Consider the following 26392-nt stretch of genomic DNA (forward strand, 5'->3'; position numbering starts at 1 on the left):
TAAGTCTTGAATTTTAAAAGTTATTTTGTAATATTTGGGCTGCAGCAGTGCCTGAGGTTAGGGTATTGCTGGCCTGGAAACACAGGAAAGCGGACATTTTTTCCTATAGTATTGCATTTGACTGGTATAAACTTAGACAATGCTACACTGCATTGCTATTGGCTTGTAATTTCGAAACAAAAATAAATAGTAAGGCGAGTTTCCATTGCTTCCCACAAGAAAAAAGAGAGCAAAGGAAAAAAGCCAATGGAAGAACACAATTTCCCCACATTTGTGCCTTAAACATTTCTCTCCAGAAAAACTGATGAAGGAGCTAACAGGTGGTCTTTACTTCCCAAGCTAAAACCAAGTGCCTAAACTGTCCCAGCTAGCGAGTAACAAAGTGGGGAAAACATCAGAAAGGCAACACTGTCTAAATGATAAGCTAATTCCTCATACCACCGGTACCTAATGCGAGACCCGACAATAGACCAGACTCTAAACGGATGTAGCACCGGACCTGACACAGCGAACGTCAACGACTTACGGGTGCCCGACTCCAACCACAGGTACGCGACATTCATGGTTTCATTTATGAAGCTGAAAGCAGCACAAACCACTTCTTTGGTCAACTCTTTCCTCTTCCTCCGTTTGGTCCGCCTCATCTTCAATACACAAACGATATACAATATTGTAGTGCTCCGGTTCCAATGTAAAAGGCTTAACGTTACTCATTAATGTCTGGGCTGAACGGAGCTAGCACTGCTATGACCTAGCATATGTCATTTACCCAGAATGCATTGCAGCGCAAACGGTATGGTGACGCCCGAGTGCGAGTGACAATATTTATTTACATTTATAAAAACTGAACACCCTGCAGTATTTTTACTCTACTGTTTTTACATCTGCAGCAAATATTTATTATGGATCCATTTCAGAAAGACAAAAAAACATGTAACTTCAGTGAGAGATGGAAGAAAGTTTACTGCAAAGTTTTTTGTTTTGTTCTGATATTTCTTCTTTTAATTTTCTGGCATGTTGTCCATCTTTCCAATACACTGACGATGACTGATATGCAAGTTTGTCATCTGTTTCACAGAACAGCATGAGCCTGATTCCTGTGCAAAGACATGGTTAAAGGATTACTCTACAAACACAAAATAAAAATAAGAAAAAACACATTAGCTGACATCATGAAATTCATCATGACTTCCGAGACACAAAGCAGGACAATGCCCAAACACTTTATAAAGATGCACAAATAGAAAAAAAGGGGTTGACATTAGAACAAGTGGTTTGAAGTCAACGAGAATGTGCAAGAAAACAGGAATCTGTTAAATACAAAAACAGTAACAGAAAAGTTCCTCACTAGTGTAGCAAACCGATAATTTATTATAGATATAATAGTATCAGGTGACAAGGCCTGAAATTAACAAAAGGTTTTCACCAGTTTCATAAAAATATGACAAAAAAAAATGTGAAAGAAGACGCACATTTGTTCCAACGAGACACTGTACAGCTGAGAAGCTCCTTTAGATCTTCATGCTCCCATCTGAGCTCATGAAGAGCCAAGGCATTCTTATTATTAGCACAACTCATTGTACTTAAAAGGTGAAATAAAGTTATAGCTTCTTTTTTTTTTCCATATAAAACTTACAAAACAAACTAGTAAACAGCTAGAAGAGCAGGACTTCTCTGGAGCAGCCTCTTAAAACGTCCACCATCCCAATCTCAGTTCAAAAGTGTCAAAACGTCCAAAACTTTTCATTAGAAACTACAGTAACTTCAGTGTTTTTTCTGTTTATTGAACAGTGACTACACTGAGAAAAAAAAGAACATAAGTACATTTTTCCCAAATAAAATGCATCAAACATGTTCTAGAATTTCATGCCATAATTCAATGACGAATGATTTGTTTGTGGCTCCTTCACCTCTTCATCTGGCATGTCACGAGAACGGACTCTCTCCTCTGCAGCATTAGTTCATGTATCCCACAGAAAATACAGACTTTAGCTTTTACTTGGTGGAGGAGTCTTATGCAAACGAACAATTATGCTTAGAAATTGCAGAAAATGCTCAAGTTGTCATGGTTTGCAATATAATTGTGGGTTGTTAAGTTGAGACCTCTTCAAGTCTAAATTCTTTACAACAAAAAAAAATGACAAACCAGGAAAATCTGAATGATTTGGCACCCAAATGTACCACTTACGGGTGCACAAAAGAAAAGTAAAAAATTATACAGGGTGCACATATTGGACATCTAATAACTGGTTTTGATCGTATGAGGAAATTTGGTCAGCTTGTGACATTCCCAAATGCGCATTTACATTTCCTTCATGTTTTGCAAATAAAAAAACCTTCATCAGTCGTACTTCAATGAGTCTGGATCTGCCATAATATGTGGAAAACATAACAGATGTTCGTTAAATGTAGACTGAGCTGTCCGAGCGAAAGTGAAGAAACTGAAGCCTGGCCTGGATCGGTCGCTGCCGTGGATTTCTGATGTCGGCATATTCGGAAATGAGGGACTGCGCTCACGCGAAGTGGGAGCTGTAGTGGTGAATGTTAGCAGCCAAAACAAATCTCCTACAAGTCACTTAGGCATGTCAAGTCTGTGGAAAGGCTTCCAGTTGCGGGACCTGAGACATGCTGGAATGACATGGCGGTCGGTCAGAAACGTAACCGCCGGATGGAGTCAGACGCAGGTCCCTTGGTGAGCTGGAGGAAGGGCTTTTCGGTTCTTTAAAGCTTGGGACTTGTCCTTGAAATCTAATGGCTTCTGTTGTGAGATGTCTACCAACGCACTGGCGACAATTAGTCCTGCAGTAAAGGAAAACAGAGAAACGCATGAGGTTAGACAGAAAGAAATGTATTTATTGATCAAGTACAACTGAAGAAAACCCAAATAAATGGAAAAGGACAGTGTGATTTTGTTCATTTGGTCGGAGGAGAATTTTAATTGGCAACTTATAATAAAGAAGTAAAATGTTGCTCAATTTGAATACAATAGAGATGTCTATAAGTATACGTTTTGTGGTTTGACATTTCCTCTACTAACTATAAAACTTGCCGTGTTCAAACTTTTTACAGTTTCTCTTATGATGTGTTCACTATATGAAGGATTAACTGTTACACAGAGGAAGAAAGCCAGTTTTTCTATATTTTACTGATATTTGTGTCATTCGGTTGTGGAAAAACAATACAGAATTTATTTCATACAAAAAAAACCTAAAAACTGTATTTGTTATATGTGTAATTAAGAAAAATGTTGGTTCTGCACTGCTTTGCTAAATTATTAAGAGCCAGTGTAGAAGGTTGCAGACTCCTGCTTTGGACCAGAAAGGACCTTTTCACCTTTTTCTACCAGACTTTGTCCTTCCACTCAACATTCCAATAATGTGCTTGGATATCTCAGATGATCTTTTGTTGCTTTACTAACTGCCAAATCAGCAGTCTTTCATATGACAGCGTATCTATAACAATATACTTCTCAAGTGATAGATCAATTAATAATTATTTCCTATCCTCTTTTATTCACTGGTAATGTTATTTTAACTGTTTTCTAGTGTTTTATCAGCTTCATCATCAAGATGTTTTTTTATTGGTTTGACAATCTGTTTTACAAAGGGGGAAAAATATGGCTAATTGTGCAAAATAATTACTTTTGATACATCTCTTTTGTAAAGGGTAAGCTGACATGAAATTTAATCAAAGATAAAAGGCTTCACAAAAACTATTTCAGCAAAAACAGTCAACGATGGGCGAAGGATAAAGCAGCTTTTTTTATGAGGTGACATTTGACGACTGCTGCCAAGCCTGACAAGATGCACTGCAGCAATACTGACAAGCAAATCAGAGCAAGAAATGAAATAAAACATAATCCGAGTACTGACAATCTAATATTTACTCTGTCAGTGAGATCATCTACAACTTAAGAATGTGTTTTCTCATCAGTCATCTTTTATAACTCAGTGGTGATGTTTTTGTTTTTACTCAGAGGACTCCAGCATCTGGTCAACAATATCCATTTGGCAAGAACAAATGAAAAGCTTGACCAATCTTCCAAGTAAATCCTCCCTCTCTCTCAGGCGGGAAATCTCATAATTCATTTATTAGTGCCTCAATTAAAAAGTAAAACAATATTGCTTCAGGCTGCACTCATTGCCCAGTTTGCTTGTCAAAAGTTAAATAATTAGTGCAATATGTGCAGTACGTGTAACACGTCTAACTTTTCTACGTTGGATAATGATCCACCGTGATGATTATGATTGTGGTCTTAATTCAGATCGCATTCTTTGGGACCGATTTCAGAGAAATGTGATTCACGTGTCAGTGTGAGCTGTTTACCTGACTGTCCAGGTGGAGGCAGGTCAGAAAATCCAGACGGGAGACGCATGAGGACAGTTAGCACAGCAGCCTTCCCTCCAAAACATGGCTCCATTGCAACTGGTTTAGGCACACCCTTAAAAGCAACAAAAGAAAAAACACAAATTAACAGAATTGTAATACTAATCAAGATTTTGTTCTTCTAAATCCAATAATATGGGTTAAAAAAAGAAGTAGTGTTTTTGTTCTCGACAGACAGCATCAATAACTGCAATAATGAATTAAACAGCTTTCTCTGCTGGATAATACACCCTTGCTTTACCAACTAAAGCTGAAATCAATTTTACTTTCTGCTCTGGCTCAAGTGATGCTTTATTTATTTTTTTTTAAAGGAACCAGCTGACCAAAAGTCACTCATGTCATCTGATGGAGCTGCTGCATTTAAGTCAAGACGCCCTCCTCCTGAGACAAATGGTTTGATTGGTCACACAACAAAAACACTTGTGTCCCTGTCAGACAGTCAGAGTGCCGAGGCGATGACCTACCCCTCAGACGTAATGGCCAGAACTGCTCGTATCAAGCGTGAAAAACATGTCATCCTGATAATGAATGTCAAGGGTTTCACAGCATGCTTTGGATGAAAGGACAGAAATTGTTGAGAAACGACGTGTCTCTGAATAGAAATGCATTTTTTCCCCCTTTCTCTGCCTGATGGTGTTTAAAGTAGAAACAGCAAAGTCAGAGTGAAAATAATAATAACTTTTAAGTCCCTAGTAGTATTGATATTTTTAAGAAGATTCTTGTGAAATTCGCTTTGAAAGCCAGATCTTTAGATAATAGCTAATAGAAACTGAAATAATTACTATAACTGAATTCTTGTCTTTAAATTTCTAGTAAAAGACACATTGCACTTTTGCATCCATCAGACAATTTTAAATGCCATGATCTCAGAAGAACTGCATGTTTTTTAATTTGTTTTTGTCTTCTCAAACCACAAAATTATAAATGTTGCTCTTTAATCATTTTGATATTTAACAGACCATTACTGCGTTGCACATATATTTGTAAAGCTAAAAAAAAACTATTAGTGTTAAGTCCAATAGGATTCTGAAGGTCAACAGCTGTAGTGCTATTAGTGTTTTCAAAATATGAACAGTTTTAAATTCAAATCAGTTTCCTTTTTAGTCACACAACCAGTCTTCTTCCTGCCACCAATGTGTCAAACATTTTGGTTAAGATTATTCAAAGCCTATTTAGATATTTTGCATTTGTCACATTGTCATTCATAACTCCAAAGCTCATAAACACACAAGCACAAACATGCTAATACATGCAAACACACAACTAAACAGGCGGTATGAGCTCTCTTTCCAGGACTGACGGGTCTCATCAATCAAACTAGCTGTTCATTACTGGTTCCATATGTCGAGTGCCTGCCATTTTGGTCTGCAGTTTGCAGGCCCGAGTCTCTCTGTCCAGCAGCTGCTGACATCCTGGTCACTAAAAGCGGAGCCCGACTTGGAGGTTTAAGCCAAGCAAGTGGAAAAAATGGGCAAAAAGGTTGCTGGGCTCTTCTCAAAGCAGTTGGAAAAGTAGAGATGCTGATGACATATATGGAGAGATTAGCGCTTATGGCTCAGTCATACTGGACCTGAATGTTTCAGTAAGTCGGAAACTTTCTGAGAGACCAACATGGTGAGACAACTTTTCTTGATTGTGCTCAAATTCATTTGAGAAAGTGCTCTAAAATGTAGTAGTTGAAGCAGAAACGGAGCAGTAAATAAAGCCAGTGTCCTCTGTGTCACCAAAATAAAATGTGCAACAGTTAAGTGGAAGCAGATGTTGACTTATTAGCTGACACAGAGCAGAATTAGGTTGTTTTGAGAGTTTCCCTCCAGATCATCAATCATCTAATATGAATGATTGAGTAAGTTATCCAAAAGTGCAACTGAATATTCAAAATGTGTACACCATTCAACTTTTAAATATATTTCTAAAAGTTGAGCTAAAAAACATTTTAGCTCAAAGGTTATGTGGCAGTTATCAGATAAATACTTCAACTAATGAGCAATTCTTTATTTAAGGTTGCAAGCTGTGGCGCTGCTACAACAAACGCATTCCAGTTTACCGCTGCAAATAAGGTTTCGGCTTTGCCTTTGGATCAAAATGTAATAATAATAATAATTTAAAAAAACATTCTGGATATTTGTCACATTTCAGAATATTTCCTGTTAGCTTTACAGAGATCAGAAAATGTCACTTTGGTGCAAAGGAACACAAAAAACCTTATGTGATCATAAGCAATTTCGTACTTTTACGTTTTGCCTTCTGTGTTCCTCAAAATTAAACCATAAAATAAAATGTTAATGAAGTCAGAATTGTTTCTGTCCACATCTCAGTGGATCATAAAAAAATAATTTTTATCCTCCAGTAGCATGTAAAACTCTAAAATGTGACCAAGTGGGAAAATGTGGCAGAAACACATATGTTCTTAAAGCAGAACCATGAGGTACGCCACACCAAGAAGGTGCGGACGACATGTTTTTACTAAGATAAATACAAAACGAAAATCTAACAAAAACAAGAGCATGAATTCCTGAGAGTTTGCTCTTATCTAAAGAAAATCTGATTAAAACGTCAAAAACCCTTAACTGTCTCGAAAAGGTAAAAACCCCTGAACAATTGTGTCTTTAATGAAAAGATAAATGGCAATTTAAGCTTCAATTCTTTTGGATGGGATGGATTTAAGGTCAGTTTCTGTTCTGCCTTATTGCTACTAGGAGCATTATTGTATAAACTCCTTGTTTTGCCAGTAAATAGGTGTGGATTTTTCAAGATTCAAGCATAAAACCTACATCAATTGTGTTCCCTAAATGCTCTCTGGTGACTGTTAGGTATGCCATTTAATGTGCCTCACAAAAAACACTTGAGATATTTATGAGAAGGCTAGAATAGAACAAACACCATACAGACCTACATTAGAGTGACAAGTATGCAATTAAAACTACACTTTAATCAAGAAAAAAACCAGGCCATTTCCAGCAGCATTCTGATCCAGACGGTGCGATGCACTCACAGAGCCGAGAAGCATTGTTTTTCCTCCTCTTTCTCGCTTTACATTGCCCTTCAAAACACCATAATGCTGTGTGAGTACCACTCAGCAGAACGCTCGGCGCTAATGTGTTGCCTCTTTGCAGGTTGCCACAGAGATTTTATTTCTTGCAGGAGCAGGTGACACAGAGCCCGAACCAGGCTGAGAAATCACCACCGGTCCCTCAGATCTTATTTTGGGGACGTATCTCTTCATCTTACTTTAAACCAAGCAATACAGCATATAACCTGGAGCCCTATGTTGGACTTGGAGCCAGACATTCCCATTTGTTTGAGAAGTATGAACAAAACAGGACTGCCTGGACAGTCTCATATACCTCTAAACAGAGGTATATGACAGAGAGAAAGTGACAGTAATAAACGAATAGAGACCAATTTTAGAGCAAATCAAGGCACAAAAAAAAAGAAGAAAAAAAACTGAAGCAGTTTGAATACCTCAAAGAAATCATCACTGATTTCTTTTTGACATGAAAACTGGGGGAAAATTATTTGGATGACTTCATAATAGCTTTTAATTATGTAGAATTAGAGTAACAACATATTTTCTATCTCTTTGAAAGAAGAAGAAGTCAAGGGTGTACAAGTTGAAAGAATATTGTTGCTATTTCTACATTTTGTATTTTGTAAATCAAGGTAAAAAAAAAAAAAGAACCCATACAATAAAAATGTTGCACGAAATGTGGGATTTAGACTCACATCAACCAAAGGCTGCAGGACTTCTGTTAGCTCTCCTCTGGCATCCAGCGAAACGGCGACGGATGCAAATGGACGACTGGCCATCTGCTGGCGCTCTCTCATCAGCTGCTGTAGAAACGTGAACAAAACACAGCAAACGTGATATTAAACATTTAACACATGTTCAGTGCCGTTAATACAAACTCTTCACCAGAATTATAACGCCAGCGCTACATTACTATGATCGCTTAACGATTTTTCTCCAAAGAGCTTCAAGTTAAAGATGAAACACTCTTTTTTCCAATTAGCAAAGCAAGATCACTGTTAATTGTTTTGTGTTTGTTTGGTAGAATTTAAGACTAAAACAGATGGATATGAGAAAAACAAACATTTATGCACAAAATTAATTTGCTTGGCAGCTGCTTCTCCTTGAGCAGAATTGAAGAGTTCCTGCACAGTCTGGAAAAGCATAGGAAATGAAAACATGAGCAGGGGAACATACTCCTATTTTCAGACTTCATTCTTTTTGTCCAAGTGTTGGATCCATCCATCTTATGTTCTCTGCTTCTTTCCTTATTTTATACATCCCTCCTCCCTTGCCACATTTATTGCTTCATTGTTTCCCATCTGCTTTCCTTGCATTTTCTCTCTTGCATCCGACTTATGTTGCTTCTTTCTCTCCTTCCTTCCCAGTGCACTACCTCCATTCCTTATGTACTCCTACTCTTCCTTCCTACATCTCTTCTTTCTATTTACCTGACTTTGCTTCATCTGTTTCTCATCTTTGTTGTGTTGTTCAAAATTTTGAAGAAAATAATCAGTCATTCATTCTTTCTCTTCCACTCGTGCAAAGTGACAAGCAAATCTGAAGGCGTTCTCAGATCCCCGATCTGAATAAATCTTTCGACAGATTTCAAATGAAATGGCAATTAAGGCAGCAAAAAAACCTCAACCGGAGAAACATTTGCGACATAGATAAATGGAAATATCACATGAAAAAGCAGAAGAAAATAGAAAAAATAAAACAAATTTTCAACAAAACCCTGCCTTAAAAGAAATTGTAAAATTGCCTGGTTTTACACAATATTCACAATACCAATCATTCTGACCAAAATCCCCCCAAACTCCCAAATTTAGTAGCTACTAAAATGCAGAAGGGACATTATGTGCTTTTCTTAACCCCACCAACATACCTGAATCAATACGTAAAATTAAAACTATGAGTAGTAATTGATTGGTTAATGAGTCAGGAGCTACAGGAGAACTGTGATTAGGTATCTGGATCACATGGAGACATGATTTCTGTTGCCTAGATTGAGCAGAAAATGCATTTTTTCCCCCGACTAATCAATACTGTACAACAACTAATGCCACACTATCATCAGCAGCGCACCGTCTGATCAATATCTAAGCAGGCACCAAGGACATGACTGATTGCTGTTGGGTTTGAGATGAGCTTAAGTGTGGCGCATTAAGATCTAATTGCATTTCAGATCACTAAAACCCTTTAGTAGGTTTTTTTTAATGATAATTCTCATTACTGGTGCTTCTTCTGGACCTCTCCAAGTATCATTTAGAAAGTGAAATTGTACAAAAAAGCGTCTATTTGGAACGTCTGGAACGTCTATTTTTTCCTAAGCAAATTATCAAAAACAGATGCACATTTGATCATATTTTCAGGTAACACACATTGCATTCAAATTGGATCTAATCAAAGACCATAGAAATGCATCAGATCCTTTGAATGTATATTTATTTACCCCATTTTAACCTCCTTAGCTCTGTTCTATAGTTTTTAAATGTTCAAAAATATTGGAATTTTCTTAAAATGCACATTGGTCCCTTGAGTTAAAGTTTGTGAAAAATGAATAAATCTATTATCATTTGCCAAAAAATTCTGAAAATGTGGTTAAAAAAGCTAAAAGTATCACCACCTACTGGGATGTATTGTGACAGAAAAGTGCAACACATTATTTGTTTTCGCACTTATTTTTCTGTAGACAATTCAAATTAACGGCTTACAAATAACAGGTCAACATAAACATTATATCTGGTTCCTAAATTAAATTGAAAAAGTCTGATTTTTTTTTTATTTTTTTAGGTTATATAAAAGGACAGACTGACCTGAAAAATGTGGGGATTCTGTCTAGACAATATTGAAAATATAATATGGCAAACATGTCAGTATTATCAATAAATGTCGCATGGTGTAAAAGGTTAATAATGATTTGTATTTACCATTTCAAACCTGAATTTTGTTGTAAACTTCTGCCTCAAAAAGTTTTTGTTAAAGACTTTCCCACACTCAGTATAAATAATAGATCAACTTTAATAAGAATGTGCTTTTTAGGCTCTGAGGTCTCTTATAGTCTCATTCCTGAACACAATGTTCTCCTTGAGGTTGGACTGACCCTGACAATTCTCGTCTCTGGACCCCCAACCTTTGACACGGAGCATAATTTAGTATTCATTGGTCTGGCTGTTAATTAGCAAAAAATATTAAGAGGTCTATAGAGGTTGACAAGTGAAAAATGAACAGGTGAGAAAGTGACCACTTGAATCAGTGTCTAGGTGTTTATCAAAGACAAATGGCAAAAAGACAAAGTCAGGCTATTATAATGACTCTTTTTGCTCTGCAATTCTTCAGTAGCAGCCACAAGTTAGACAGCTTAAGTCATTTATGGTTTTATATTAAAATACAGATCTGTACTGAAACATTTTAACTCAAAAATACTTTGTTGATCCCAAAGACAAATTAAATGATTAAATAAGAATTCCAAATGCTAATAAAAGTATCACAACTTCAACTATTTCACCTAACTTCTGTAGAAATAACCGCTGATGGCTTAAGGATCTCGCATATTTCCTTCAAAGTGTCAAAATCAGCTCTCACTGATGTGGATGCTTGAGGAAAATTGCGTCATTTTGTTCGTAGAGAGGCACCCGCGTCCCCTTCCCGGCACCAGACCCGGGTCAAACCATTTCGACTGAGCTCTGTGCAAAGTGACGTGTGATTGGTCAGATGGTTGTTGCCATGTTTTGTGCAGAAATGCGCTCTGACAACAATGTTAATATTTTGTTTCAACTAGAAGCTTCCACTATGTGTTTTTTGTATCCAAAGGAGACGTAAGAGAGGTGAGGACTTGTGTACATTTGAACAGTTCCTAACTAAACTACTAGGCCTGCCACGATAAGAAATTTTGCCAGACGATAAATTATCCCAGAACCTATTGCGATAAACGATAATATTGTTGTTTTGAGACTGTTTTCAAGTAATATAATAGTAATAATGAAAGAATAACATAAGAACACTTTATCAAAGGTCAATAAACTTTAAATTTTATGGACATTTAAACATTTGAACTGGAAAACATTTTTAAAGCCTAAAATATATTAACAAAACTATAGAAACAATAGATAAAATGAATAAAAAAAAAAAAGTCTTTCAAAAAGGAAAAGTTGAGACCAAAGCACCCGACTGAAGACCAGTTTTGGTAGAAAGAGAGAAAAGAGAAAAACAATAAATCAAGCAAATGAAAATTACTGAGTTTGTTTTAGTTTATCATGCACTCAATTGATTTACTGTTTATTTTGACAGGCCTAAGTAAAACCAACAAATGGCTAAAACTAATAGATAGAAGTTGAGACATTGTTAAACACTCAAAAAGCCATCTGCAGAAAATTGTGGCCCTTTCTCCATGACTGTTTCGAAAAATCAAAATAGAGGATGCAGGGAGGTTGGGGTGTCCCCCAGGTAGTCTGCGCCAAAAACTGCAAATACGTCCCACTACCACGTGACTGTGTGAACTGTCCAGCTTCGGATGAATGTGGGATACGTTGCCCTCCATGTGTGGGATGTGAATAACTATCAAATTATCTCTTATGTGATTAAAACTTTAACGTAACATTTCTAAAGTAAAAATAATTAATTGGTCTTGTGCACTTTTACAATTTTAAATAGAAGTCAGTACAAGTCAGAATCATCCAAATAACTGGAAAATACCCTGGAAACGCTCTTTTTGTGCGATGAATCTATACAAGTCTAACTTTCTAAAAGGAGTCAATGGAATAAATATTTTTAATGATATTCTGGTTTATTTAGATGCACCTACATCTTAAATGTTAAGCCTTTATTTAATCTAATGTGCCAACAAATAGAATTAAAGCATTTCGCAGACCCCACTCAGTGCCGTGGAAACATATCGGTACATGGTGAATAAGTGGAAAGTGTCGCTGCTTTGTTTAATCTGAAAACCTTCCCTCAGGGAGGTAGTGCTGAAAAAAAAATAACAGCACCCACATGAAATTGACATTGATCACCTGATTGATTTTTCCTTTTTTAAACCTTATATCTGATGCCCGATGTTAAATTGTTGTACATCTCTGCCATTAAACATCAAAACCGACAATACAAAACCGATAGATTTGAGCTGCTGGGTCACAAAGGGTCAAAATGAAAAATGTTGCCCTTTTCAAAAAAGATAAACGCAGGATGGGAGGGCCCGGTGAGGTTGTTCCAAAACAAGAAAACAGCTCAAGGCTTATTACGGTTTCCAGCACAAAAAGCTTCAAATCCAACAACATTCATCCTAAATGTCAGATAGCAGTAATGTTATTTATCATGTTGCAGAATTCATTTTAACGCAGCAAAGCACAGCAAGAGCAAAGTCTAGCACCTGCCATCAGAAATGTGCCAAGAACGCAGCGGTTAAAAAGGACCAGCACAATACCTGAGAGACTGGAAATGAATGCTAAGTTAATGACAAAAGGCAAGGCTGAACTCTGTAAAACCAATTAACGTTTATGCAATGACAGACTGATTTTGTCTAGAGTACAAGCTGGAGCCATTCACAGTTTTGATAAGGGTGGGCTTGCAGCGCATTGCTATGCAACTTGATTAATTTGGCAAGTGAGGGCATGAATTATCTGTCGAGTGAATACAACATTTTGTTCCCTTCGTTGGGCTGTATAAAGGGGTGGGTGTCATCCCGCCTCCGAGCGCATTTCACACCGATGCAGGTCACTCTGTCCCTTTCAAAGATCACCGGTTATACCCACAGGCTGGCTCCTTTAAAGTCAAACAATACATAAACATGCAGTCAAATGTACATACACCAGTGCTTTCCTCATAGCAAATACGTTGGAGGCAATTTACACCCTGCATGTGGCCGCTTGTTGGACAGTCTGAACACGTACTGCGATTAATGGACTTAAGATAACCAGATGAAGATATCCAGTGGTGTCCTGCCACACTTTCCAAAGCAGATATGACGCTGGAAAGGCTGAGGTGTTCTGTGTGGGCTAAGATATCAAATTCAGGAGAAGAATATTAATTAACGGGCCCAATTTCAATGTAAAGTGAGGGGCTAAATAGTGAAACAAAACATTTTCAAGGGCAACTTCTGAAGGATCCAAAAAGGTGCAAAATTATTTTGCACTTAAATGTTAATCTTGACAAATAAGAACAAGTGAGCTAACTTGACACTCGAGAAGGATTAGGAGGAAGATGATCTGATTTGAGTCCTAATTGTCCTCAGGGGGACATTCAAGCCTGAAAGCAAACACATTTACTTTAAGTCTGTAGAAATAAATAACAAAAAATACCTGGATTTGAAGATTTGGGAGTGAAGAGTTTGGACTAGTTGGTTTGTGAAAAAGTATTTCCGCACAGATTCCTTCTGTTTTTGCTGCTTTTATTTTCTTATTTTTCCTACACAGTTAAGACCAAAAATTAATTCCCAACTAATCTTTTCACTTGATAAACACCCTTCTTCCTACTGGAAAGGATTTAGATGTTTGCTAGAATATACAAAAATATCCTATAGAGTTCAGCCACAAGAAAAAAAAGTTTCTATGTTCAACTTACAATATATTGATAAGATTTAAAATAAATGACTCATTTCCATTGCAGATTGTGAGCGTCTGGAAAATGCCAGGGTTATTCTATACCATAATGATCATCCTGATTATTTGGTAACAACTGATTTCATCAAATCAACATGGCGGGCGAAGAGTTTTGCCCGACGACAGCAAGAAAGCCCAGGATTGAACCGGCAACTCGCCGCTTGCGGGACAAACTCCTGCCATTGTCACCACAGTTGTAGAAAGAGGAGCAAAAGGACTCCCAGTTGAGAAGATAAAAAAGGCACAAGTATTGACCCCTGAGGCCTCCCACAAGTGAAAAAAGGTTAAAGACACACAACAAAACCAGACAACTAAAAATAAAACCACTTAAGAACTACAACAGATACCAACAGAAATGCAAGGACACTTATCAAGTAGAACGGGGGATTTAACGGACAGCAAGTATTCAAAATATTTAAGATGGAGACAACACGGTGAAGCTAGTCGGCCATTTTAATTCTGGCTCTGAATGCCCCAGAAATCCAGCTAACGATAAAGAAACATCAGGTCCTCTATTAGGAGAACCAAAAGGACACAGCAATCCTGCAAGTCGTGCCTTCGTAATAATTCTCCACCGATGCATTGATGAGACTATATTAAGTAAATAATAAAGCCTTTGAAAATACAAACAACCCATCACCACTGAGCATCACAGTTGATTTTAAAAGGTCTGTCTTCGCATGTGTGTAAAAGACAGAGGAGCTGCATTAGATAAATCCATGTTTGTGTGTGTGTGACATCTTTGCAGCTCTCTCTTGTGAAATGTCAGCGCACCCCTTCTTTCTGTTTTCCCCCACAGGTAGCGTCAAAGAGGTCAGCCTTTGTCCTCCTATGTGGCATTTAGAGCTGTTGTGTCTTCCTCCCTGTGGTCCCTGCTTAAAATCCAAGTCCCATCACTTAACTTCAACCAAAATTATCCAAATTAACCGGCACAACCTCTGTTATCATGTCCCTTTAAACCTTAGACAAAAAAAATAAAGCCCTTATCTAATTATTGTTGTGGTGTGGAGGACATCCGGCTCTTTGGAGATAAAAAGTAATTAAAGGAATTGTTGTGTGGTTTCTAGAAATCCTTCAAAATTGTCCTCTATTCACAGCCAATTTTCAGAAATAGAATTTGAAATGACTGCTTGCTTAACTAGAGATCTTCCTAATGAAAATCTTACAGGACAAAAACCCAACCCCAAAGAAAATGTGCTTCAAATTCAAGTCAAACACAATCCCTAATTACAAATACCTTTAGCACCAGGAAGCCAGTTAAAAAAAAAAAAAAACATTTCATCAGATGCCCAAATGCCCCATAGCTTCATCACAGTTTCATTATCAGCCCAGCCATTTCTGAAAGCCTCATTAAAACTCATTCATTCCATGTCCTTACAGAAGATGAGGGCTCAAATGGCCCCAGGACGAAACTTTCCATCCCTCATTTCACCAAGACCCATAAATACAAAGACACAGTGAAGAAGAATCAGGGAACCATTTAGTTTACAAGTAAAACAAAACTGTCAAGGCTCAATCAGCTCGTTTATAAAATATCTCCATCAGCTCATCTATATGTCCAGGTAAGCAGACAAACTGTGCTTTCATTTCACTGTAAGCAATTAAACAACAAGCAGATGGCCTGGTTAGCACTAAAACCTCCTCAGATTGACCGTCTATTAAATGGACCCTAAACGGTCCTGTAAGGATCTCAATAAGTGATTTTACTGATTCGTGTATTACGGAAGAGTGGCTTTAAAGATCGCAACACGTGAAGTAGTTTAAAATCTATTTGCAAAGCTAAAGTACAACTTGAGCGGTGAAGGGCAACCTTTAGGCTGCCATAGCTTTCAGGAAAAGGTTACACAGATTCTGAATACAATGTTTCTTTAAAAGTAGGCCAACTGAAAATGCCACAGCAGAGCTGTAGAAAGCTGTGCGTCTCAGTAAAGTGTTGATGTCAAGGATACAGCTAAGCCCAAAGTTATTCACATCCCTGGCACATTTAGGCATAAAGAGTGATTTTACTTTTACCAACATGTCTCTTCTGACTGGAAGTCACATTAACGTTTTGGAAGTTGCTCAGCGTCCCAAAGTTAAGTGTCAATGTGGGGAACTAAAGATTAGGGTGATGGAAAAGAGACCTTATGTACAACCTCTGAGACGTTGAACATGATATGATATTTATAAATCAAACTTAGCAAACCCAACCAAAAAAAATTTAAAAATCCACAATTTTTGCAAAACAATGACGTTTTATTATCTTATTTTATAATCCAAAATTACTTCAACAGGGAAATTATGGTCTGGCTTAAAGTCAGACGTCAACCATATATGTATAAATTATGTAAGTAGATGATTTTTACCTGTACATTTTTTTTTAATGATGCAAACTAAAAACAAAGATTTCAGGGATGCTTAAAAAGCTTTCCCAAACAATCTGCAAGGATAAACCGAAGTTTTGCAACTGAACAAAAAAAGACTTTGCTCTGAAGAATAAAAATTGTAATGTGGAACAAAAAAGGAGTTATGGTTGATTTAGTTCTGATCTAAATCAACCATCCACACTGATGAGTCCATCAGGGTAAAGAAAAGCTCAAAATGAGGTGCTGAACTCAAAATTAAAAAACTTTTTCTATCAATGTCTCTTTTTCTTACCTCACTGGGAGATGAAAATCCCACAATTCATTGGTCTTAAATTGTGAATGAAGATCATTTTCACACATGGATTCTTCCCAACAAAATCCAGAATTGAATCACTTTTAAAAACCTTTGGATGTGACTGTAGAGAACTTCACAAAGAAGTTCAACTGAGCTCTAACAAGGCAAGCTTTATCTGCATCTAAATCTGTCCTTATGGTGCAACAAAAAAGGGCAATCAAACGCAACAGGGATCAAACAGTGACATTTTCTTGGACCCAGTAAAGTAGACTGTTTTTTTTTTTTTTTGGTCAACTAAAGAACAGATCATAGAAATGTTCAAAGCAGAAACAAAAATGGAGACCATCTGCTGTCAATAAATTTTATTGACTCAAATCTTTTTTTGGATAGGCATGAGTCAGAGACACAGCTGCAATCATTTTTGTTTATTTTCAATAAATCAATTAGGGGGATATGAAATTCTGATCCCCTAATTATTAATGTCATTCCCAAAGTGGAAATGAATTGTGAGAGCTTCATTAACAGACTACAGGTCATGCAGAGAGATCAAAATTAAATTCCTGCTGTTAAATACCCAACAGCACCCAGGAGAATAGCAGATTCAACCCCAAAGAGATGGAAATTACCATCAGTTCAGAAGCAGGACATTTTTCCAATGCGGTTTCAGATTAAGAGCAGCAAGGTGAATTTGCATTCCGCCTCTCCTTCATTTTCAGAACAGAATTCTTCTGACCTACTTTTATAATTTCCACTGCCAATCACCACATCTTTCACATCTTTTCATCCAAAAATCCTTTTCATTCCACCACTGAATATTAATCATTAATATTTCAGCTCCTTTTTCATCCCCACTCTCTGCTTGGCTCCTATTCCTTTCCACTAAATGTAAACCCACACTAGGCTTGAATAATTATCCACTTTCAACAAAATTATTTGACAACATAATTGATCCAATTGTAGAGCACAAGATTTTGCTGGCAGCTAATCAAAACTTTCTTTAGCAGTGGTCAAAGGCTTTTAATGAGATATAAGGTGTTTTTAAGACTCAATTGTCCTGGCTGACTAAAACACACACACTAACCTCTTTGCTTTAAATATTTTTCAAATCCCAAATGTTAATCACAAACATTTAAGTCTACTTTTTCAATATGGTCGCCATGCATTATGGGTTAGCATGGGATACTGGCAAACCTGAATGAGTTACACCAGTTCATTTGGAGGAACACAGCAAAATTTCAGTAAATCATGACGAGGATCTTGTGGAAAACCCACATAAAATGTGATCCAAATCATACATTTAAAAGGTAATGCTACCAAATACCAATAAAACGTCTGTTAACTTCCTAAATTTGAAGAAAGTTCAAAAAGTTTTCCCTGAAAATGATTTAACAAATGGAAATATTTTTGGGATCTCACCTAAAACAGAAAGAGTTTAGTCTGATTTCATGTGAGTCGATAAGAAAAAAGTCAGGCTGTTGGCTCAAGAGGGTGAAATTTGTGTCATAACATCATCTTTTCATTAAAAAAAGGGCTAGGTGAAAAAGATGCCAATTTTAACATTCACACTGTATCAACTTTAGCTACAATTCCTCACATATTCAGTTCAGCATCCAACTTAAACATAAATAGCCCAGACTGTCAAACATGTTTAATAAACCCAGCTGGAAAAATGCTAAATCATGTGTATATTCAAATCATTTTAAAATGACCAATCTGCAGACTTGCATTCACTCATACGAGTTTCATAGGAGTGCCTTAAAGGTAATTACTCAGTTCTGCTTTAAACGTCATGGACTTACTTCTCTGCGTCGTGACGCCCAGCAGGTCTGTTTGATCTTCCACACCACTGCTGCCACCAGGAGCAGAGAGAGAAAGCAACTGGGATGGAAAAAAGAAGAAAAAAACAAGCAGGGTTACAACTGAATGTCTCCTTTAACTTATTTAGCCATTTTTAAAATAGAAAACTTGGATCCATAAAAAAGCAGACTGGAGCTATTAGAGGTTTGTTTTTGAACTTCTACCCTTACAGGAGATTTCTTTATACATTTTTGCTTATCTGAAGAAAGCATGCCATTAAACAAAATCTGAAAGGAATACGAGGCAAATTTGAGGAGGTAGAACTTTAAAATATCCTCAGACTGAAATATTTTTGGCCGATTACTTCGATTAATAACCCAACACTGTGATCATTAGTCAAGGGAAAGTCAGGAAGATTTAAGCTGATCTGGGAGGGGAAAACTGACTGATTGAGAGCTTCCACTTCATTATCCTTTTGACATATAATGTCAGGATGATTATCGAGTAAAGAGGCGGTTTTTTAAGAGCTGGTTAGAATGGTGCAGTTTGAGTTTTACATTAAATTTCTCAAAAACAGATTTTTTTTTTTCTTTTGTGGATAAAACTGTCTATATTAGATTTCTGCTATCAAATTCAAATCAATCCAAAAACAGAAAATGTTGTTCCTTTAGTAACATAATTGGTATGAGAAAAATTATGGGGCTTGAAAAAATCTCAAAGATTTCTTAGTTTTGATAGTAGAGCAATAGAATAAAGCCACAATGTTATAATATTCAATAAATTTTATTTAAAACTAACACAAACACATTACACAATATGGTGGATTATTATAGCAGCTTGATACATTTCTGCTTTTATTAAAGGCATTATTTTATTCTTTCATATTTTTTTGACAAATACTGTGAAATCCCATTAAACGTCATCACAGATGAAAATCTCAAACTAGCCCATGCTTACGCACAAAAACATCTTATTCTTCTCCAACTATCACCGAATAAAAAAAAAATGACATGAAATTGTTCTGTATGTCCGGAAACCAAGTCTAATGGCTGTCGTCCCAGCACTGCCCTCGTGTCTTAAGAGATGTGCTGCAGTTTTGTCATGTACACACCGGTAAAATGAGCAAACATCTCATCTCACAAAAGCCAGACAACCATCTCCGATGTTACGAGCCAGTTTGTTTGGTATGTAAACTTCAGGTCGCCACGTGTTCTAGATGTGTTTGATCAGATGTTTGAACAAGGTGATAACAGTGAAGATCAGCAAAAAAAAACAAAAAAACCGGAGCTCAGATCTGCCGCTTCAGTTAAACATTTTATTTCAGTGACTCCACACAAAAAGAAGCATCTGCTCCCTTAAGAGCTTCTTATCAGATGCAAACAATTTAAGAAGCCTCTTAAAATGATAAATCACAAGAAAAATACATTTATGGTATTTTTCTGAGTTATAATGACTCAGTAACAGAATAATTTAGAGACGAAATACGCATTTTGTGCGCACATCCATCTTAAAATGTTTTGATTTTTAAAAAATGGTTTGATCTTATAGAAGAAACGAAAACATTAGAAAAGTCGTGATGTCCGTTCTCTGCTCCTTATCTCTCCTTCAAGGAGCTCTAAAAAAACCCTGTGGGGTGATTTGACATTTTGTCATCAGGCTGATTATGTTTCCTGCAGGTTCAAGTCTCCTCAAATCTTCCCTCACATCCACAGACACACTCCGTCACACTCACACACACACACACACACACACACACACACACACACACACACACACAAACAGCTCATTAGTGAATCAGTGATGTTCCTTTCTTTCCTTTTTCTCTTCTTGGGTTTATGGGTCACTGAGAACTGGACAACACAGATACAGACAAAGGCTAAATGGAATTATTATGATCTGCCTACCAAATGGGAAAAACACAAACAGTTCACTGCATTCCTGTGGAAAATAATGCATTCAATTAAGTGTGACGAAATGAAAGACTGAGATTGCGTTCAAAGACTCGGACGGGTGAAGCTTAAAATAAAAAAAGGTATTTTCAGCCTTAAACTGTATGTTTGTTATATGAACACAATGAATGACTAAAATAACATATAGATAAAAATATTGAATGTTCAGATTTTTTTTAATTTGTTGAGTTTTCTGCAACAGAAAAATATAAAGTTGGTTGAACCTGACTTCTTTTATATATATAAAACGTGAGAAAACGAAGATGTTAACTTTTTGTGTAAAAAAATGGGAATTGCTGCATTTGCAGAGTTTCATCTGAAGCTTCAAAAAGTTATTATTAAAGCTAATGACAGATGCTAACTGTAAAGGACATAGCATAAACAAGCCAACCTGTTAACATGTGTCAGTTACTAAAGGTCTTCAAATTCTGTGAACATCGTTTATGTTTTTTTTTTATATCTACTTTTGCTAAACTTTGGCTTTTTAATATAATTGGAAACAGATTGGGACAGATTGTGTGGTTTGGTTGATTTTATCTTTTCGCAGGTTGTCTCCCATATAGCTTGGAAATGCAGTAATCTGTGTAACATTGGATTTTTTTGTGCCATTGACTCTTATGAATACATCATCATTGTAATTGTGTTTTTATTGAACCATTTTCATTCCATAATGCTGGAATATCTTCTTACTTTCATGCTTTATCATTTTCATATACAGTATATTTTCATGTACAACCAATTTGCATATGAAACGAAAATAAATTGTTTTAATACATTTTGATTTTGAATCTAAAGTTTTGGCCCATATAGTAGGATAAGCAACTTAATTTGCTTTATAAATGTAATATATTCTACAAACAACATTCCCAGCCCCCCCCCCCCCCCCCCAAAAAAAAATAAGTAAAACTCTGAATCAATGTTTCTGCCAATTCTTGACAATTGAGGCTCAAATGGTAAACTATTTGTGTTTTGCTCGAATTAATAAATTACTCACCAACTGCTGAAATTTCAGTGAGAAAGGAGGCACACTGTTAGCAATCACAGATAAGTGGATGCCACAGCATATTTCTGCAAGATTTCAATTGTTTTATTTCTTCTCTTCTCAAGCTTCCTGTTAAAACAGCACCAGAGAAACTGCAACGCTGTACGCAAGAAAGCTGACGGGCCATCATTGGACTTTCAAATTGATCAAATATCCCAAGAAAGTTTCAGAAAAAGTCATAGAATATACTAGTGATGCTACAGTGATGTGATTTAACCATTTAAGGCGGTTGCAGCATGCCTATTAAACAATAATAAGTTGAAAATATTTTTCCCCCCCTTATTTATCCAGGTAAAACTCATTGAGATCCAGATCTTATTCGCAAGACGTACCTGGCAAAAAATCTGCAGGACATAACAAGTAAAACAAATTAATCCATAAGGACAATATTTGAATGGATTATATTCTTGATTAGTTTTTGTTGATGTTTCTCATTATGTTCAGTTAAAGTAAACATTTTATCTCTGATGCTAAAGCAATCTAAGATTAAAGAATATTTTCCTTTCCATTTCAATAGCCAGAGATTAATCCTTCAGACTGATATTATATCTTGGAGTTCTAAAAACATTTAGATTTCAGAGCTAAATAAAAATGTACAAAAAAAAACCCTACATTTTATCCAAAAGGTGTAGTTTTCTGTGTAAATAATATCCGTAGCTGTCTGTCTCAGCTTCGCCTCTGAAGGATTCCAGATTCGTTCTGTTCAGACTGTAACATGATCAGCTGGAGGCAGCGGCTAACTGACTGTGTGACAGCTTTTCTGGAAATGTATTGAGGATTGGGCGCTGATGGACAGCCTTAGGGAACGGCTCTCCATTATGACTACACACACACACACACACATACACACACACACACACACACACACACAATATAAGCAAACCGGAACTGCACACCTGTAAACGCAAATCAACAAATGTAGGGAAGCTACTTGTGTTCTTAATAACACAAGCAACAAACAAATGCTATGACGTTGGAGAGTACAGGTGCATGAAAAGTATGCAGACTTTGTATCATTTTTTTTAGAGTATGTAATTGAAAGCATAAGTGCAGAAATCACAAACACATCATCTTTATGCTCTCAGACATTAACGGTGCGTTTCAAACAGCTCGACCTATTCATTATAAACAGTTTAATGATGAAAGACTTCCTTCACAGTTCTGAGCAGGAAAGAAATGATTAAGAGCCTTCATATCCTGATCACCCACGCCTTCTCTTTAGATGCCACTTACAGAGAATTATGCACATTCTTAAAGTGTTAGTGGTAGTTAATGTGCCACTTTAAAACACGTATAAGTAATAAGAAACACAGAGGGGAGAATGAAGACGTTAATAATCATTCTTGACTGATTAAGGGGATTTAATGCACAGCTTATACACACAAAGTACAGTTAGTTTCTAAAAGTCAGACTTTTTGACTCCTTAAAAGAAGTTGTGAGAAATGGTTCCCCAAAGTTTCTCTGGATGTTTTCGGTGATTTTGTGGGAATAAGCTACTCGTTTGTGTTAAAATGGGAGGATGTTACATCTACACGTAAGGTAAAGCCAAAAACTCAAAACATTAATCTTACTGCTACTGGTTTTTCATTCCTGTTCTTAAAACTCTTCATTGTAAATATTCTAAATATGAGGACAGTTTTCAGGAAGTTAATGTGTTGGTTTAAATCATCAATATCTAAAGAGAAGCAGTAATTCTTTTTTTTCCCTTGTGGGCATGAAGATCAACCTAGCAACACCTGAACCTTCCTCCAACATCCTGTTCTCCAGTCTTTCCCATTTTGAAGAGTGGCTAGTTTTAAATTTATGTCTCAGAATTAAAAGAAACGTGTCCAAACATGTTTAAGTTTTAAGCTATTTAAAAATTAAAAGTAATGAATGCTTTGATAACATTTATCAGACAGTAATCGTTAGAAAAGACAACAAATGTGGCATTATTGATTTTGTAAAAACACTTTTTTTTTAACCAAAGATTCTTTTTTAACCACGCACAAATGTAGTCTGATTTAAAGATAGATTTTTTTCAAACAAATATGCAAGTACAAGATTATTTGTTTTCAGGCTATTCATCCATTTACCAGTAAATGCCATCACCTATGTTCAGCGCTGCTTGAGGTGTAAACTATTAAAGAATACAGAGTAAATCCATAGAGGAAAAAGATTCAAAAAATGTGTAGAACAAATTTCCCAAAGCTTTTAAACAAAAACAATTACATGAAAAGATTGTACTAAAAAGGTTACATTTAATGTGTATCCTTCCAAGAAACATCAAAAGCAATAGTACAGTACTTACCTGAAAAACGTCACAAAGAATTGGACAAGATCCATAATACTGTTGTGTTGGGAGAAGGCAATCTATTGGAGAAAAACAGAAGACAAATCAGGAATTTCTGAGTGGTCCAGAAGGAAATATGCAAAATGTGAGTAATGGTTAATACAATTATATCAGGAAGGGTAAAAAAAAACACAATACAGTTAATTTTTTCCATTACACCAAACCTGCCTTTGGACATCCAAGAACCTCTGACTGATTTACCAGAGTTGAAATGTGACATAGTGAGGAGGTTAATGTGACGTGGCACACACAGGTCAAGTCAGCGCTAAGAACCAAGTTGGCCTGTTAAAGGTCACTGATTCACTCAAAGACTTGTTATTAAAACCAGCGTTAAAAAAAAATAAATAAATAATCAACAAGAAATGTCTGATGTAATATTGTGGAAAGAGATGAGAACAAGGTACAAGTTTCTGGCAGTCGACATCAACACTCATTTGCTCAACTGGATGGATGTGGTGTGAAGGAACGGCCTGACCTGCAGCTAACACAGTCAGTCTCTAAAACACACACAAGATAAAACTAGGAATGAACAATACATTTTACAATAAAGGTTAGAATTAATTAGAGCTGAAAAGGCTTTTTTTTTAGATAAAAAGGAAGGCAGGAAACAACTGGAACACATTCTGATTATAATTATGTAACGGATACAAAGTGCAGCCTCTCGGCTCTCATGTTTCTTCGTTCAAACTGGATGAAGAGTTTAGGAGTTTCAGCTTCTTCACATGAGCCACCTTCTGTTTAAAAAGGGACCAAATGTAACTGAACAACTGATTCCAACACTATTTCATTTACAATTTCTTTATTATGATACACAGCTATGAATTTCAATGCGTTGAGGTGTTATGTGATCATCAAACAAAAATTGGTACATATTTATAGAGTGAAATGAAAATGCACTGTTCTTTAGAAATTGTCACCACTAAAAATATGAAAAGTGTGGAGTACATGTGTTATCTGACCCCCTGTATTCTAATGTTCTCTAATAAAATGAGGGCCACAGATTATCAAATTATTTTAAAAAATAGCAGAATTATGGGAAGCTGGTCAAAGTCGATGGAAAGACGAATAGAGAGCAGAACTCCAGCTGTAGAATCTCTTAAAGAGACAGTAACCTTCAACTAAGAACAAAACAATTACTGCATTAGTACTTTACAAGAGATAAATACAGAGAAATGCTAAAAGAAAGAAAACCTCCACCCCTCAATACTGGAGGGAGGATTCAACATCCGGCTATTGGCCTTGTTAATGTTTAAGATCAAAGTGTATCCAGAAGTGAGAAAACCATTGAAATAAATCCAAAGGAAAATATTTGGCAAAACTGTGAAAACTGACCTTCTCTAGCTCTTCCGGTAGATCTTGGGCTTTTATTGCTAATAGTTTCCATTGCAGCTAGTTCCACAAAGTGTTGACTCAAGAGGGATGATTTTAAAAGCATTACGGTTTTATTTGTAAAAAATAAAAAAAGAAAATGTTATAAATTAATCAAATTACTTCTATGTCACAATTACGCACTACTTTCATAGAAGTTAAATTCCAGTTATGTAGACTGAAGTTATTGGTCGTAACATGAAAAAATGCAGACGTTGAAACGCATTTAATTCTTCTACATTTGTAGGTTAAACTCAAAGTCAACTAGAAATAAAAAAGTAGTAAAAAGTGTTCTATATTTTTCAAGCATTTATTAAAACATGTTTCATATAATTTGACAGAAAGTAGCAACATCTAAGGATTTATCTCATATTTTTTTTTAAAAGGGAAATTGACTTAAAACTGTGTTTAAAATAGGAGAAACAAATGAAGAAACAGGATGAAGCTTGGAAACTGGATGCAGGCAAGGAGTTTTCTTATGGTTGCTGTGATTTGTGAGCATTTAGAGGCTTATCTGTACCTAAACCTGAGGCTAGAAGGTTTTAAATGAAAACACTTTTAGACGGATCAGAGTCCGCCTCAAACCGGACCGGGACCGAGGCTTTTAGGCGGATCAGAGTCCGCCTCAAACCGGACCGGGACCGAGGCTTTTAGACGGATCAGAGTCCGCCTCAAACCGGACCAGGACCGAGGCTTTTAGACGCATCAGAGTCCGCCTCAAACCGGACCGGGACCGAGGCTTAACATGGATTGGTTTTACACTTACAAATGAAGACATAATAAAAGCATATACAAATATTAGATTGATAGGAATCAAAATTTATGTGAAACACTAGTTATTTTTGGTGATTTGTGTATTGTTGCCTCAAAGGCAATATGTCCAGTGAATAATGAGTCAGGAATATGGTTACTCTTCATTAAAGGAGAGATTACAGACAGCCCTAGCAGCTAAATCACATATGATAGGCCACATCATGGTGACAAGTCATTATCTACTACATATGCTTTGCAGCCAGTCTGCCCCGAAAGCATTTAGAACCACAAAAACAATGTCATCTGCAGCTGTATTCAGCCTCTGATTGGCAACATGTAGTGCTGGGTAATGGAGCACAATTTTGCTTTCAGAGGTGGACCATTTGCGTCACATTTGTTGCTCTGAATTGCAATTTTGAAAAAAGTTGATGGGAAAAAATAGAGGTAACCACAGGTTGTTTAAACAGAGACCGTTTACCAGCAACCAATAACGGCATCACTAATTTATATTTTCTA

The 26392-nt window shown here is 36.4% G+C and overlaps 1 protein-coding gene across 1 annotated transcript in view; it reads right to left on the reverse strand.

Annotated features, from left to right (window-relative positions):
• Nucleotides 1-972: 972 nt before the first annotated feature.
• The window catches only part of atrnl1b (attractin-like 1b), a 70706-nt gene continuing 45286 nt past the window's right edge, over nucleotides 973-26392 (reverse strand). The window contains exons 25-29 of the mRNA XM_015021137.1: nucleotides 23714-23775; nucleotides 18435-18513; nucleotides 8113-8220; nucleotides 4327-4441; nucleotides 973-2799 (exon numbers count right to left, since the gene is read on the reverse strand). Of these exons, the coding sequence (XP_014876623.1) occupies nucleotides 2675-2799; nucleotides 4327-4441; nucleotides 8113-8220; nucleotides 18435-18513; nucleotides 23714-23775 (489 nt within the window). The 3' untranslated portion in view covers nucleotides 973-2674. The remainder of the gene's footprint in view (nucleotides 2800-4326; nucleotides 4442-8112; nucleotides 8221-18434; nucleotides 18514-23713; nucleotides 23776-26392) is intronic.

This window comes from Poecilia latipinna, unplaced genomic scaffold, assembly GCF_001443285.1.
Source record: "Poecilia latipinna isolate Pla-1442-1.1 unplaced genomic scaffold, P_latipinna-1.0 Scaffold2729, whole genome shotgun sequence".
NCBI classification, from domain to species: domain Eukaryota; kingdom Metazoa; phylum Chordata; class Actinopteri; order Cyprinodontiformes; family Poeciliidae; genus Poecilia; species Poecilia latipinna.